Genomic DNA, 17,102 nt, shown 5'->3' with positions numbered 1-17,102 from the left:
TGAATCATCTTAATGAAGACAATGCAAGTAACATTGATTCATATTCTACATGCTTTGTTGATGGAGTGGATGATGTGTCTTCTTGTGATGATTCTAATTTTTCTTCTTCATATGCTGAAAGTGTCCATGAAAGTGATGTTAGAAGCCATTTCAAGGTTTTTACGAACCCGTTGTGTGGTCAAGAGTTTGATGTTGATTGGCACATCACCTATCAAAATATTCAAAGAGGATCATTACATGGGGTTATCAATCCACTATTTGAAGAGCACATAGAATGTTTAGATTTAGTTGAAGATGATCTTAATGATGATAAATTATCATACTACTATAAGAGATTAGATTGTTCTTCTTCCAAGTATGATAGTGAAAATGATAATGATGTTGCATCTCATGATATGGATAACAAGGTGTTTGATGAAGTTCTTATTGAAAATCAACATACATCTTGTAATGAGTTTTATGATGAATACTCTAACATGATGACTAATCCATTTGCTGATTTGAAAGGACCATTTGAAGATTTTAGATTAGTTTTAGATGCGAAATTTGATGACATGTGTGAGCACAAATCTGATTGCTCATTTGAGTACCATCTGATTATACATAAGGATACAAAATTTCAAGGTATGTGTGACCTTTTTCCCCATGCTGAATATGAAGCTTTCATATTCAAAACTAATAGCATGCATGATTTTTCTGTTGGAGAAGATTTTCAATTGAGTCTAATATTTTTGAGCATGCTGATTAGAACTTTCATAATGAGTAAGTTGTTGAGAATGAATCTAGTTTTTATATGCATTATGAAAGTGAAGGTGTAGACTTCATTTTGCCAAGTAAGTTTTTTCAAGATGCTAATATAACTAGTGAAACTGATAGAATAAATATTAACATAATCAGATTTCCACAATCCATTAGTATGTGAGCAATGTTTCTGGATTAGATTGTGTGAGTTTTTTTAGCATCAACGTTTCGGATCATACTACATGATCCATCATCAGGACGAGAGAACATCAAAATATGGAATATGCAGACTAGGAAACCACAAGCAGTCCTAAAAAGAGAGGGAGGGAGGGGCACAAAGACCAAGAGGACCAAAAATAAAGACACAACCACCAAGAGACCGGTACAGAATAACCAATCATATGTATAAATGCAGATAATGTATATATATGTAAAGGAATTTTATATGATGCATTAAAAAATGAAAAAAATAAATAAAAAAATTACTAAATAAAAATAAAAAATAAATAAATAAGTAGATAAATAAAAAATTTAAATTTTTTAAAAAAATTAAGGATCAGTGTGAAAAAGGGGAGGAAGCACACGATTATGAAAATGAATAAATAACTATAAGAGGTTAAAAATACAAAAATTAGGAATTAAAAAATTAAATATTAAAATAATAATAATAAAAATAAAGAAGACTCAATCCCTTACATATATATATATATATAAAATAAATAAATAAATAAATAAAAGCATGTGCAAATATTAAGAACTTATATACAACTATATCGAAATCGAACAAGCCAAAATTTTTTTTTTAACCCCAAGAGAAAAACAAGAAGAGAAACATTAGAAAGGACCCTAATACCACAAAGAAGCTATAAACAAAATAAGTAAAATTAAGCTCAGGAGCAAAAAACCCCTCAATAAATAGATCGAACCTAAAAACTAAAAACGCTACTACAAGAAAATGCGAAAATAAGCCATAAGTGCGAAACAGACACAACGCTGGAACCAACCCAGATTAAAGAATACAAGCACAAAGAGATGAAAAACAAATCATAAATAAATAAATGAGGATAAGAAAAAAAAAAAAAACAAGACATCAAGATGGAAGACCCAAGGCTGAAACCAACGGCACAGGAAAGAGCTCGAGGGTTAGAGCGACACGGAGGGCTAAGACGAAACGAAAAAAGAGAGGAGAGACAACAGGAAGAAACCTGAAAAAAGAACACAGAGAACATGAGGAGGGAGGAGCTCACGGACCACAAGGTGGGGCCAAGAGACTGAAGACGAAAGGGGGGGGGGGGGGCGCTTCCCCATAAACCGGACAGGCCAAAATGGGGGAGCGACAAGGGAAGACTAGGGGACACACCAGGGGGGGCAGGAAAGCTCGAGAAGCATCAAGGGTGATGCTTAGTATTAAGCGAGCCTAGGAGAGGTTGCCAAGACAAGCTAATGGACCATCCCTCATCTCGATTGAGGTTGATGGGATGATAGTTAATTTCAATAGCTTCCTTAAGTTTTCTTTTGAAGAAGTTATCCTCCTTGGAAAGAATTTTGGCGGTCTCCAGACAAATGTGATGTTTGGTGGTCGAAGAATGCTCAGCAAGGGCAGATTTATGGGTTTTGTCATGTCTGATGTCTGCACCATGCTCACGAATTCTGGTACGAAAAGAACGGCCTATTTCCCCTATGTAAGGGGCCCCACAAGAGCACTCAATCTTGTAGACTCCCGAGTTGAGGAAAGAGTCTTTGGTGTCCTTAAGGGGAGGAACTCGATGACGCAACTGCGAAAGGGGTTTGAAAGCAGTATGAAGACCCTTTTTAGATAAGATCTTGGCCATCTTCTGAGAGATGCTATCGACAAAAGGAAGGGTGGCAAACCGGGGAGGTTGGTTGGGTGGAGGACTGAGTGTACACCTAGAAAGAAAGAAGGACTTGGCTCGGTTGATAGCCTTAGAGATTGGCTTGTGAGAATATCCATTCAACATGAATACATGACGAAGATGAGTGAGCTCTTCATGCAAGTTGTCATCATCGCAGATTCTGAAAGCTCTGAGGGCGAGCGTCTTAAGGATGCCAACCTTCTGGCTGGGGTGATGGTGGGAGGATGCGTGCAAGTACAGGTCAGTGTGGGTGGTCTTACGGTGAACCTTGCGACCGAATGACCCATCAGCCTTTCAGATAAGAAGGACATCTAGGAAAGGCAACTGATAGTCTGACTCAAGCTCTTTGGTGAAGGAAATTTTGGTGACCAAACTGTTGATGTGAGAGTGAAATAGTTCAAGGTTCTCAAGCCCATGTGGCCAACAAACATTAGTGTCATCAACGTATCGTTTCCACCATTTGGGTTTGAGGGGGAAGGACTGGATAGCCATGTCCTCAAAATGCTCCATGAAGAGGTTGGCAATGATCGGGGAGAGGGGCGAACCCATGGCTACTCCATCGACTTGTTCATAGAAGACATTTTGGAAAGAGAAGAAGGTGGTCTCTTGGCCCCACCTTGTGGTCCCTGAGCTCCTCCCTCCTCATGTTCTCTGTGTTCTTTTTTCAGGTTGCTTCCTGTTGTCTCTCCTCTCTTTTTTCGTTTCGTCTTAGCCCTCCATGTCGCTCTAACCCTCGAGCTCTTTCCTGTGCCGTTGGTTTCAGCCTTGGGTCTTCCATCTTGATGTCTTGTTTTTTTCTTCTTATCCTTATTTATTTATTTATGATTTGTTTTTCATCTCTTTGTGCTTGTATTCTTTAATCTGGGTTGGTTCCAGTGTTGTGTCTGTTTCGCACTTATGGCTTATTTTCGCATTTTCTTGTAGTAGCGTTTTTAGTTTTTAGGTTCGATCTATTTATTGAGGGGTTTTTTGCTCCTGAGCTTAATTTTACTTATTTTGTTTATATCTTCTTTGTGGTATTAGGGTCCTTTCTAATGTTTCTCTTCTTGTTTTTCTCTTGGGGTTAAAATTTTTTTTTTGGCTTGTTCGATTTCGATATAGTTGTATATAAGTTCTTAATATTTGCACATGCTTTTATTTATTTATTTATTTATATATATATATATATATATATATGTAAGGGATTGAGTCTTCTTTATTTTTATTATTATTATTTTAATATTTAATTTTTTAATTCCTAATTTTTGTATTTTTAACCTCTTATAGTTATTTATTCATTTTCATAATCGTGTGCTTCCTCCCCTTTTTCACACTGATCCTTAATTTTTTAAAAAAAATTAAATTTTTTATTTATCTACTTATTTATTTATTTTTTATTTTTATTTAGTTATTTATTTTATTTTATTTATTTATTTATTTATTTTTTAAATTTTTTTTCATTTTTTAATGCATCATATAAAATTCCTTTACATATATATACATTATCTGCATTTATACATATGATTGGTTATTCTGTACCGGTTCTCTTGGTGGTTGTGTCTTTATTTTTGGTTCTCTTGGTCTTTGTGCCCCTCCCTCCCTCTCTTTTTAGGACTGCTTGTGGTTTCCTGGTCTGCATATTCCATATTCTGATGTTCTCTCGTCCTGATGATGGATCATGTAGTATGATCCGAAACATTGATGCTAAAAAAACTCACACAATCTAATCCAGAAACATTGCTCACAGAATAAATATTTCCAAATTACCTCATGAAAGTTTAGATGAAAATCAGATTTATGACAGAGGTAAAAAAATTTGTTCAAAGTTTGGTGGCCCAAGGGCCATTGTTTGTATAGTTAGTGTAGTTTCCCTATTTTCAATAAAGTTGTTTGAGAGAAGTTTTGAGAATGGTCTCCTTACCCTAGAGATCTAAATACTTGCCATACCCACAAGGAACATGCATCCCTAGACAGAGCCACTGTCGAGACTCAAAATTGAAGCCTTGATTTTGAGTACCATTGGAAGAATTAAGCCCTATAAGCACTTTTTAATGCAAGTGTACCTGACTATCCATTTGAAGGCTATGAGGTGTTTAATATTTAAAAAACCATGCATTCAGTATATCCCCTCATCCTATGATGATAAATTTTAATTCCAATCCATTCCATGAAGTCCCATTTTGAGCAATTTCCAAATCTACATTTTTGCCAAAGTGTCAAACAGCGATAGGAGCCCTTGTTTGCAATTGAATATCTCCAACCCAGTAATGTTTCATGACACCACTTTGGGATTATTTAGTTTCCATACTAGAGAGCCTATGTTTCATTTTTTGATTCATTTCAAATCCATTTGACTAGGTTTTGAATCCCTCAAAGTTGGTCATTTTTTTGATGTCATGCTAATGTGAATTGTTCAAAATTCTAGGAGGCCCTGTTTCAATTGTTTATAACTTTGACTCAGTTGATCAAAATGAGACAATTCCTTTTGCATTGCATTTTAGGGGATATATATTTACTATTTTTCAATTTTTAGTTTATGAAAAATCTTTTTGATTAGTTTTTGAATGCGATTCCAAATGCAACCTGTAACATTTTACTGGTGTCAAGAAGTGCAGATCTGTTAGTACCTCTATGTGTGATGTCATAACTCAAAATTTGTGATAGGTGAGATCAAATAGATTGTACCACTTTGTTCTCCTCTAAAAACACTATAAGTGTTCCAATTTTTAAAACTTTATGAATCCATCTACACACTTTCCTAGGTTCATTTTGTTTGCAAAAAATGTTTTTCTGGAATTGCTTCCAATGTACAAATTTGAGTAGCCCACTTTGACCATTCACCATTTTTGTCTTGTTATTTTTCATGAGTCCTAATCATATATTTATACTCTTCTCATAATGGTGAACCAATTTCCAATTTTTGTTTCCCCAAGTGTCAGTTTGCCCAGCTTTTGAAGCCAAAACAAAACACGATTTATTGTTATCTGACATTTTGCTTACAGGCAGTTCTGAAAGGGTAACTTCAACAGTTAATATCATTTAACCCTGACTTTTTCATGGCATGATATTTTACATGGCGCAATTATATGGAATACAGAATCAGTGTGTTTAATTTTAGAGCCCAGTTATTTGTTTAGATCAATTTTTATAGCCAGTCAAAGGACCTCTTGGCACAAAGTCGACAATTTGCAAGAAAGTGATAAGTTGAGTTTTACTTGTATTTTTATTGATCAAATCTAGTCTTGATTGGTGTCAAGTGTTTATCAAATCAATTTGAAGATGTTAGTTATTCAAAAAAAAAAAAACAAAACAAAAAATTAGCTAGACCCACTTGGGGCTCGACCATTTTCACTTAAGCTATTACAACATGCGAATTTCTTCAAATATGGATTAATTTAAGGTGGCATTTGTAAGGTTATATGAAATGTTTGAATTGATGCTAAGATAAAATATTTTCATTTGAGGAGAAACTAGCAGAAAAAAAATGGAAACAAGCAATTGAGTGCCTTTTTACTAAAGAAATATATGGGGGCAAACTAAAAAAAGTTGTGCAACTCATTACAAACCTTAATTCAGAGTTGGAAAAGAAAGATGCAAAACTAGTTTCTTACATGGAAAACACTACTGCTCTGTGGGTGGCATTAAGTGTTGAGAAGTCAGAGGTTTTGAATTTGAGATTAATAGTTTGAATAACATTGATTTTCTGAATGTGGATTTAGTATTTGAAAATATTGATTCCATATTCTTGAAAATATCTTTAAGATTGGATGGCTATGAAAAGAATTCAAAAACATGCTTTGAAAAGAATATTTAGGTTTACAAATGCTCACCAAAATAATCTAGAATCCAAAACATACCCACATCATTTAGATACACATCATGTTGTGCTCATGACCAAAACTTTTTCCTTAAGAAATAAGCCTCTTCTTTTTGAGTTCTTAGAAAATAAACTTGAAAACTAAAAAGCTTTCATCTACTTTCTAGTACACAAAATAATGTTTTCTATTTGAATGGGATTATTATACCCACTTCTTATGATTCTCTAATGTTGTGGTTGTCTATTATCCTCTTACAAATGAGGATCAATGCCCAATTTGGAATTATGATGAATTAACTAGCAAGGCTAATACAAAGGAGAGACCATGTCAGGAAGGGATGGTGTCAAAGAAAGTAGAACGCCCACATGAAGAAGAAGAAGCACCATGGGAGAAAGTCACAAAAGAGAGGAGGTCCAAGGAGTTGGAGAATTTAGAGGTAGCGCTATGTATTAGAGCATTATGCAAGTTGGGAACCAAACCAATGTGGGAGAGAGATGTCTCTAAAGTTGCAAAACATCCCACATTAGACAAATTAGAGAGAAAACACTTTAAAGAGAGCTGCCAAACTTGGGAGTCTTTGTTATGAGATAGAGTATACATGGCAACACATGTAGAAGGGGCTCTGAATGGCCAGGCCATGGGCATTTGTTGAAAAATGAAAAACTTTTGCATTCCCCTCTAAGCTCAATAGATTTAAAATATTTTAGAGATGCCAAATGAAATAAAACAATGGTAGATGCCAGTTTTAAAAGGGATCTTCGTAGTAAAAGAAGAAGCTTCAACGATTGGAGGGAGTTTTGTGGATTGCAAAATAAGAAGCTCCATGTCAACAACAAAAGCGTCAAAATGCCCATGATAGGGGAGGTGATTTGCATGGAAGAGAATACACCTTGCTCCATGTCTGAAAAGAAGGGATGACATGAGGTAGAAGCCCATAGTCCATGGTGTGAAGAAAGGAAGCTCGTGAGCCAAAGAAATCCCATGCAAGCTAGAGGAAGGCTTTGATTTTTCACCATGAGTAGAAGAAAATCCTTAGACATTTATCCCAGATTGGCAACATGAGGAAAATATGAAATAGTTAAATACACCTTTACACAATATGCTTGTTGTCTAAAGACATCTGCCTTTTAAAGGCAGGAGCAAGTTCTTGGTGGGACCCGTGGATGCTGGCTAGCCAGATAGTAACTTAAAAAAGTATTAAAAGAACACATCGACCAAGATGTTGATGTTATCATTGATGTGGAAGCCTACTGGAGAAGGTCACCATATTTTGGTGGTCCCTATGTTGCCACTAGAAAATGGGAGGTTTTTTGGCAAGAAACATGGTGACCTCTCAGAAAACCAAAAATTTGGTGAGACGTGTGGACCCAACTGGCAGTTAAGGTGACCATTCAAAAAATGACAAGTGGCAATATGTGGTAGTAGGCGGATTGAGTCAGATCTCACTGAGGCATAGGATGGAAAAATGTAATAGATCTAACGATGGTTGCCATGTCACCAAAGGGAAGTTGCTCAACTATTAAGCAAGCGATATGGAAACCCAACTAGAAAGTGACACTTGGCACTGATGTGGCAAAGCTGAGATGGACAAGTGACTAGAGCTAAGGTTGCATAAGGTGACACGTGTTTGCTATGTTGCGATGATGTGGCATGAGGCTGATTCATCACATGACATGATGACCCAATTAGCGAGTGACATGTGGAAAACATGTGGTCGCCACATGGAAAATGTCAGACAGTGAAGCAAAATTTTGACCAATCAAGAATTGACATGTGTCACTAGTGGTCAAATAGGTTTGACCTGGATTGATAAGATGAGGGAAAAGGTACTAGGTTCAAAAAATTATTATTTTCTAATTATTTCCTTGGAAAAGCACGTGGGTCAAATTTTAAATAAGATTTGGATTTATAGCTATGGTTTTAAATTTTGAAAAGTTAGATTTTTGTCCAAATACAATTTCACAGCCATAGCATGGCTTGATTCTTCAAATCAAGATTCTGGGAGCTCTCGATAAGCAAACATAGGGATATTATATATCGTCAAAATCAAGATAAGATGAAATTTCTGATTGTGGAGTTTATTTTTGCATATGAAGTAAGTGGTTCAAGTTATAGGTAGAAATGTAAAATTTGGGCCTTCTTAGTGAAATTGGTAAAAATTGAAAACATAGTTACAAGCTTGGCAAAACATGGTAAATATGTAGTTTGGGTCAATTTTGGTCACCTTTCAAATCAGTTTAAACACAAATTTTTACCAGCATTTCATGATGTAGCTCAACTATTTTGGTGACACAAGGGTTTTCATCATTCAATAGAGATATTTCCAAGTTTTTTATATGATAGTGATGAAAACTAAATCAGATCAAATGGATAGAGAGATGAAAGAGGTTTCACAATAGTAGAGGATGGAATTTCAAGTGGACATAGGTTATCTTTAGATTTGATTTGGGAATTTACTCCTTATCTATATCCTCTTCTTTCTTATCCATTGTAAGGGTTGGAAATTTTTAGTGTGAGACTGTATATGAGCAATGTTAGTATGCTAATAGAAACCAAATTTAAATAAAGCTTCTACAAACTAAAAAAAATTCATAAACTTCAAGATAGACTAAGATGAGCTCTCAATTGAGAATATGAGCCATTAATGGGCTCTCTCAATGAGAAGCTCTCTTGTTGAGTAGCTTTGTCTAAATAAATAGGATGTATGCTCAAGCTTATTCTTCAAAAAGGGCTTCAAATGGAGTTGGAATTTGGGTGTGAGTGTATGGTTTTGATGTAAAATGGCTTCTCAAAATGGCATTATGACTTTACTTCATGGATTGTGTTAATTTTCAAAGGGGAAGGATCCAATTTATAGGCAAGAGGCTTGAGGGATTGAGGGCTAAGATGCAAGGATGGGAAAAAGCTTATGGAAGGCTCAGATTGCATGAGAGGAGAGCACATGGATTGTGCTTCCTTATAGCCAATCAAGGAGTGACACATGTCACATGGTGAGAGGATGGAGGAAAGGGCAAGGATGAGTCAAAAAAGGAGGCTCAAGAGATAAAATCTTCATAAATACCCTCATAATGACTTGTAAGAGCAATAAAAGGGCTTGTAAGAGTCATTTATGACCTAGTGGACTTCATAAAGTTTTATGGTTGAGATATTTTGAGGGTGATGAGAGCAATTTCGACTTGGACTTGATTAGGAAGGTTTTAAGCTTGTTTAGGCTTGTGCAAATGATTAGAGGATGGATTAGGATGGTTTAGGATTAGCTTAGGGATAGGCAAGTGGATGGCATTTAATGAGGGTGGGTGAAGGAGGAGATATTTGTTAACTTTGCCTTGAGTTAGCAAGTCTTTAACCCATGTTTAGGGAATGTGACAAGGTTAGGAGGGGATTAGGATTAGGTTTAAAGACATCTTCTAGAAGAGTCTAGACTTTGGATGAGGATAAAGACTTTCTAGAATAGTCTAGAATTTCCTAGGATGAGGATGAAGACTTTCTAGAAGAGTCTAGAACTTCTTAGGATGAGGATAAATTAGATTTTTAGAAAATAAATAAAGTTTTATTTATTTCAAGGGTTTGGGTTGAGGAGATATTTATTAAAACTTTTTTAATAAACATAAGGATTAATATTTAATCTTAATTAAATATTTTGAGTTGGGATTAGGGGTAGGAAATTATGGGATCGACCTTTAATCAAAATTAAAGAAGGATTAGAAGATTTTGGAAGAGGTTATTGGTCATAAGGAAATTGGCCAAGTTTTGGGCAAAAAATAAATTTTTTATTTATTTTAGGATTTTTGGTCGATTTATTAATTAAATAATTAATAAATAAGGAAATAATGTTTAAATAAGATTTAAACATTTTTGGGAGGGATTCCTTAATTAAATATTTTTAATTAAGATAAAGGGATTTAATGGCATAAAAATAAATAAATTAATTAAATAATTAATTAATTAATAAATGATGATGTCATCATGACTTTTTCAGAAAATAAAAATACTTTATTTTCTAAAGGTTTTTAGGTGTCTACATTTTGCCCCTCTTTGATGTGATGCCGCAAGTGGCATGGCATCAAAGATAAGAAAATAAGATGCCCAAGGCTAGAGCAGAAGAGGAGAGAATGGACTGCGAGATGCCCCCTCAAGAAGGTAGCGAGGAGAGAAAGCGAGGCTCGATGGCTTCTTGAAAAGTACAAGAATCCGAGATGAGCAAGGAGACTCAGATTGGCAAAGAGAAGGGGCTGAATTAGCTCAAACTCTCACTATGGGAGAATGATAAAGGAGAATCAGATGCACAAGAGGAAGCAAGCTTAAGACTTTAGGGAAGGTGGAGGATGAAGGAGCAGAGCGCTATAAAAAGGAATCCAGGATAGAGAGATGGATGAGGGGATTATAAAGCTGATGCAACAGGATTTCAAAGAGTCAGATTGGTGGAAGATGGGTTTCGGAGATCCCTAGGACTAGGATTGTGGATCTCGAAAGATGAGGCTTGGTGGTTGTGGATCCTTAAAGCTAAGAGTGATGAGTGATTCAAAGAGATACTGATGCATAAGCTGGGGTAGGAGAGACGGATGCTGGATATGGATGGGGGATAATGGAGATGAAGGAAAACCATTGAAGCTTTTTGAGCGGGGGGATACTTCAAAGAGAAGTACCACCATGTAGTTGAGCACTAGATTTGCTATAGGACTATTGGTTAATTGCCAAGGTTACCAAGAACATCAAGGCCTATTCACCAACTGTCCAGAGGATTGACAAACTAACTCAAAACAAACACACAAGGATTGCCCCAACATCACACATGAATCCTAGAGGAAGCAGCGTGGAAACGACATTGGAGAACCCACAAGCAGAAAAGAAAAACAAACGAAAGACCTGATCAAGACCTTACGCTCTAATTGCCCCATTCGCAGCATACCATGATATGGAAGATCGTGGCAACCTTGAGGAGGGAACAAGGAGATTGCTTGGAAAAGATACTTCAAGACCCAAAAGGGAAGATCCTAAATCAAAAGAAAGTGAAAATCCAAAAGAGAACCGTTTGCCAACGAGATGGGTAGGACAAGGTACTAACGAACCAAGATCAGACATGAGGAAAGCTATATCCTGCAAGGACCTATCGGAGAGGACCTAAGCTGGTGGATTTGGATGAGTGATGCATCTGGCAAGCTGAACTAAGAAAGATAACACTTTGGTGATAGGAAATCTAGCTAAAGGATGTGTTGGAATAGCTAACCAAGATGTGTGATGGGTACAAGATGCTGATCAAGGACGAACTGACACGAACACTGGATAGATGCAATGGTACTAAGCTAAAGAGGATGTACAAGCTGATATACCAAGATATTTACAAGTGAGCTAATCAAGATATGGTACAAGCTAACAGACCAAGATAGTTACAAGCAGGCAAAAGCTCAGGATGATAGGATAGCAGGATGGTTCGATGTTGTGCAAGATGCGAAAGCTAAGGGTGGGGTGACAGCGAAAGATATGGATTTGGCAGGATGCATCCAATGATGATGAGAGATTTTGTGACCAAGGATAGCTAGAGGAGCAGGATGAGATGGCTGGATAGGATGGTAGATAGCTAGGATTATGATGGATATAAAGAGATGACATTGGGTTTGCATGAGGATAGCCTAGAGCTAGATACCAATGACAAGGGAGGATGGACAAGACAAGATCTCCAAGGAATATAGTGCCCCCAATCAAAAGATAACATGCGAAAGGAGGTCTTATGATGGATGTGATAGGATTGAAGCTAGGATGGAAAAATTTGAAGGGGCTAGGGAGATGGATGATAGATGAGATGATTGGCTAACGTTGCATAAGATTAGTGGATGGTGTGAGATGGAAGCTGGAGGATGGAGGATAGGTGGATAGATTGGAAAATGGAGTTGGATGTCAAGAGATGACCAAAAGCATGAGGGTGATAGGCTAAGCTGGGGATGGCAGGATTACGCATGACGCTTGTTTGCCAAGTTTTCATCATGGTACTTGTCCAAGGTTCTTGAATTGCCAAGTTTTCACCAGTGGACGCTTTATTTTTCTTTTCTTTTTTTGACTTTTTGACTTTGGACTTAGTTGGAATGATTTTGGCTTTCTTCAGCTATTTTGGCTTTTTTGGGATTTTTCACTGGCTATTGGAATGTTCAATTTTGTTGCTAGCTGTTGGTATACCGAATGTGTGATTTATGCAATAGATCGGATTAGATGGGATTGATGGTAGGAGATGGAGGGATGAAAATGCTGGAAAGGAGCATGAGATGGGGATGCTTGCAAGAGCAACATTGGCACATGTTGGGACGGGTGTGAAAAGAGCATATGGGGGATAGATGGTAGATGCGGGCGTGATGGAGGATTTGTGGAAGCGTGCTTGGGGATATAGGCACCCAAGATGGAGTTAGGAGATGGGGGACATGAGTCACTAGATGGGGGATTAGCAGTGGTGGATGCCATTATGCATTGGGTTTCAACTTTTTTCTTGGGGATCCACATGGTTTTGGATTTTCTTTTCATAGGCTTTTGCATTGTTTTGCATTCTTTGATTGGATTTTGCCTTTTTGGAGTATGTCTTTTAGAATAGACATATGATTGCCTAGGATGTGGATTTTTAGCTTTATGCATTTTGAAGTTGGCATTCACATTGCTGTGGTAAGCTTTGGGAAGATGGTTAGGAGAAGCTTTGTGAGATGGAGAGGATATGAAAGAGCATGTAGGGGGATGATGATGGATGATGTGCCCTGATATGTGCCTTTGTTGATCTTGCGTAAAAATGGATGGAATAGGATTTTTATGATGGCTGATAGGAGGATGGAGGACGGTAGATTTTGGGACATAGGGACCCAAAATGGATTTAGCGGATGAAGGGGGGATATGGTAGGTTGTTTTGGGTTGCAAAGATGGTGGAGGGGGGATGGCATAAGATTTCTTGAAGGAGTGATGGGAGGTTGGCATGGTGGGCTTGGAGATAGGCTTGGTTTGGGGGTGTGGTGTACCAACACCTTTAGATGGTGAACCTTTGGATACATATCCAAGACCATGAAATCCTAGATTTTTTTTTTGCAATAATAGGCTCTCTGATTCCTTGCTCTTGTGGTCCTAAACCTTGACCTTGATAATGCCATCGATTGAGCATTTGAACAAGCTGAGGAAACTTTTTGCTTGCAGAAAATGGTAGAAGTGATTTATTAGGTGTATTGCAATGGGGAGATATTGTTCTTAATTCTTCTGCTGAGAGAGGGCCACCATGGATGAATGTAAGTGAACCAAGAGGGTAGATTATAGATGGTGGAATAGCTTGGATAGGTGGTAAGATGGAAGCATGGAGCGGGGGAGATGGAAGGATAGGATCTTAATGTAGCTGGTGGGCTGACAAGATATCTTGTAGTGGAGGAGATATGGCTTGAGGTTTTGGAGATGGAGGAGATGGTGACTGCACTATGGATGGAAGACATGGTACGATGATATCTTCATTTATGCTTTGGGGGATGCCAACATGCTTTTGGGTAGGATCTTGATAGGATTGGTTTGGAGTGGATGGTGCGATAGGAGGTGAAGGGATGGATTCTTCAAAGGCAGTGGATGGATAGATGGGAGATTCAGTAGTGGAGATGGGTGAGTAGAAGATGGATGCATAAGGGTCATTACGAGAGATTTGGGAAATTCTTGGAGGTGATGTGGATAGGATTTGGAGGGATTTGATAGGTGGTGGGATTTTGATGCTTGTGGGAAGTGGAAGGATTTTAAGCAATTTGATGGATGGTATGGGGATGATAGCTATGGGAGATGGAGGTGATATTATAGATGGGGAAGCTTCATCACTGGCTACTTCACATGGTTCGATTAGATGACATGGCTTATCGAATGTTGGAGGAAAATTTTCTTGTATTTCCTCTAGGAGATTCCTTGGAGACTCGTGTGTCGAAGGTGGAGGTGGATTGACAGGAATAGCTAGTGTGATGGGGGTGGAAGATTGGAAGCTTGGTTGATGGGGTGATGGAGGGGAAGCTGGAATATCGGATGGCATGACTAGATAGTTTGGAATAACTCTTGGATTTTGGGGGATGCTTGGGGGAATGTTTCTAAGGCTTTCAATATACCCGTCATAGTCAACAAGATTTTCATCATCATTGGAATAGGAGGTGGCAGGAGCAAGGACAATGCGACCAAACACATCATGATAGGATTGGTACTTCATGCTTGGATGATGAGTTTGATGGGGATGGGGTCTTGCATATGGATGAACATGGAAGCTCATGGTTGGATTTGGGTTAAGCACAGATTTTGGATTGGCTGATGAAAGATTTCCTAGGGAGAGTCAAAGTTGTATGACAGACCTAAGGAGGATTGGCTGGAGATTTTTGGCTTTCTTGTGGATGGAAGACTTCGAGGGCATGCTGTCAAAAAGTGAGAGTTTTGCTTTCCTATGCGCTGGATTGGTGGAGATTGTGTCAACCTAAGAATAGACTAATGATCCTATGGGCATGACACGAGATTGATCACTTGTGGATCCCAACCTTTAGCTCAAGGTGATGAGGGATAACAGGTGACAAAGCTAGATTACCCTAGACAAAGCTCTGTCAAAAGGATAACTGTGGTGAGGCTGGTTGATTGGTAGGATTGATTGGATAGAAAATTCTAGCAGAATGACAACAACTCTCTAAAGGCTTGGGTGTGATTCTGGATTGGGTTGCTAGCTGGCTGGGGGGGATGATTTGGAGAGACTTTGGATTTGGGATTGTTCTAAAGCAAGGAACTAGATAGATTTGGTTGCAGCGGGGGAGCTTGGATGATTTTCTGATGAGGCAGTGACTACGCTAAGTATGCCTTGAGCTGGGAGATTTTTTCTTTTTTGGGATTTTGACCAAAGTTGGAAAACATTCATTCAAAAGCTATGAACAAATAAGCAGACAAAATTTTTGAGCAAGCACGTCAAACACACCAACATCCTAGGAAGCTTTCTACAAGGATGAAATTTGTTATAGCCAGGGAGTCCTCGATATACGCAAGGTACGTGAGGCCCAAATCCGTAGATGAAACCAAAAAGATGTCACACAGCCGAGAGGAGCGGTAACCCACTTCTCCTCTTTCACTTCTCAAGGGTATAAAGTTCCTTGAGGCTTAGCCCGAGTGACAAAATTTTGATCCCAAGAGAGGTGTCTTTCGATTCACCTCCCGATCTTTATACTCCACCGGAACACTGGAGTTGAGGTCGTCCCAAGGGGTGATGAAATCCCCAAGCAGGCCTCCTAAAAAGTGTAAAACAAGACCACATACATGATCTTGGGCTTTAAAAGACACGTGTTTATTCCAATTGATGATTTAGATTTTGTAAGCTATGATTGAAGACACTTGTGATTATGGCATACAATGTTCATTCCAATTTGACAGCATCGTTAGCATAATGAAAGTAGAGAGATCATCAACATAAAAAATGCGAGCATTATTGAAAATGCGTCCAAACCATGCAATGTTCATTGATTGTTAGGCATTCAAGATTGAGTGTGAGTTTGTTTTAAGCCCAAAACAAAGATGTGAGAAACTCGATTGCCAAGCGCGCGCCTGAAGGCCCTCCACGTCAAGATTTGTCCAATTTTTATGCCCAAATGAAGTGTGAGCGAGATTAATGTGCATTCAAGGAAAATTTGATTTTAATCCATGGCATTCAAGAGTGTGTTTAGCAACATGCATTCAAAGACAAGTGATTAAACATTCAATTTTTTTCCTTTGAGCATTCAAGATTGAGATTTTGTGTGTTGTTTTAAGAACTTTGAAGTGCTTTGTTTTAACCTTAGATCATTCAAGATTGTTTTTGGACTCAAAAGTGAAAATGATTCTTTGGACTTTGGTTTTCATTCAAGATTTTGTGTTCTAGTTTGCATATTTTAAGCCCAAAAAAGATATTCCTAGATTATTTTGATGCATGAAAAACCTAAGAAACATTCAAGATTTTGCAACAAGACATTTGTTTGGAAAAAATAACAAAGCTTTTAGGACAATTTTTGGCAACCATTTAGGACTCTTAGTTTTCATGAGATTTTTTTAAAAGAACTTTAGTGTGCACTTAGTGTTGATTTTGAACCTTTTGAAATGGAAACTTGAAGTTCTTTTTAAATTCCCAAAAATGAAGTGTTCCTAATTTTGCATGAATGCATCTAAAACCTTGATGTTGCAAGGATGCAAATGATTAGATTGGTTTAGTTTCACTTGTTAAAATATTTTTTCTTTTATGCAAATTTTTAATTTTTTAATGGATTTAAGTATGATTTGGGGATTCATTTTAAGCACTAAAAAGAAGTGTGTATGATTTTGCTTCCTTAAAAAAAAAAATGGCCAAGATCTCCCACAAGAAGAAGAAGAAGAAGTAGATGGAATAAGAAGAATATAGACAAGAAGAGGAAGAAGAATTCCAAGTGCTTTGTCCACCTATAAGCTTGAAAAATCTGCAAATACTATGAGATAGACTATGAGTTCCTTTGTCTTCTTCATGCTCATGTGGACCTACAAAACCAATTTATACAATCCTACCAATCACAAAAACAAGCAAAATTAGCCAAAATCAGCAAATGACATACAAAATTTGACTAAAAAAGCTAATGAAGATGACCCATGCGGGGTCCCACCGGGCGTGCCATAATGTATATGAGCAATGTTAGTATGCTAATAGAAACCAAATTTAAATAAAGCTTCTACAAAC

At 37.5% G+C, this 17,102-nt stretch overlaps 1 protein-coding gene across 1 annotated transcript; it reads right to left on the bottom strand.

The window, feature by feature from the left end:
- Positions 1–1,831: 1,831 nt before the first annotated feature.
- LOC149559428 (uncharacterized) lies at positions 1,832–2,573 on the bottom strand. Its single transcript, XM_089831435.1, has 2 exons — positions 2,191–2,573; positions 1,832–1,946 (listed from the first exon to the last, which is right to left on the bottom strand). Exons 1-2 carry the CDS (start codon positions 2,571–2,573, stop codon positions 1,832–1,834), a joined length of 498 nt encoding a protein of 165 aa, XP_089687561.1.
- Positions 2,574–17,102: the final 14,529 nt, after the last annotated feature.

Source organism: Cupressus sempervirens, chromosome 5 (assembly GCF_028749045.1).
Source record: "Cupressus sempervirens isolate cs-2001-9-10 chromosome 5, ASM2874904v1, whole genome shotgun sequence".
Lineage (NCBI taxonomy): Eukaryota > Viridiplantae > Streptophyta > Pinopsida > Cupressales > Cupressaceae > Cupressus > Cupressus sempervirens.
Note: the sequence above shows the minus strand (reverse complement) of the source record. Positions and strands in the feature narration are given on the sequence as shown.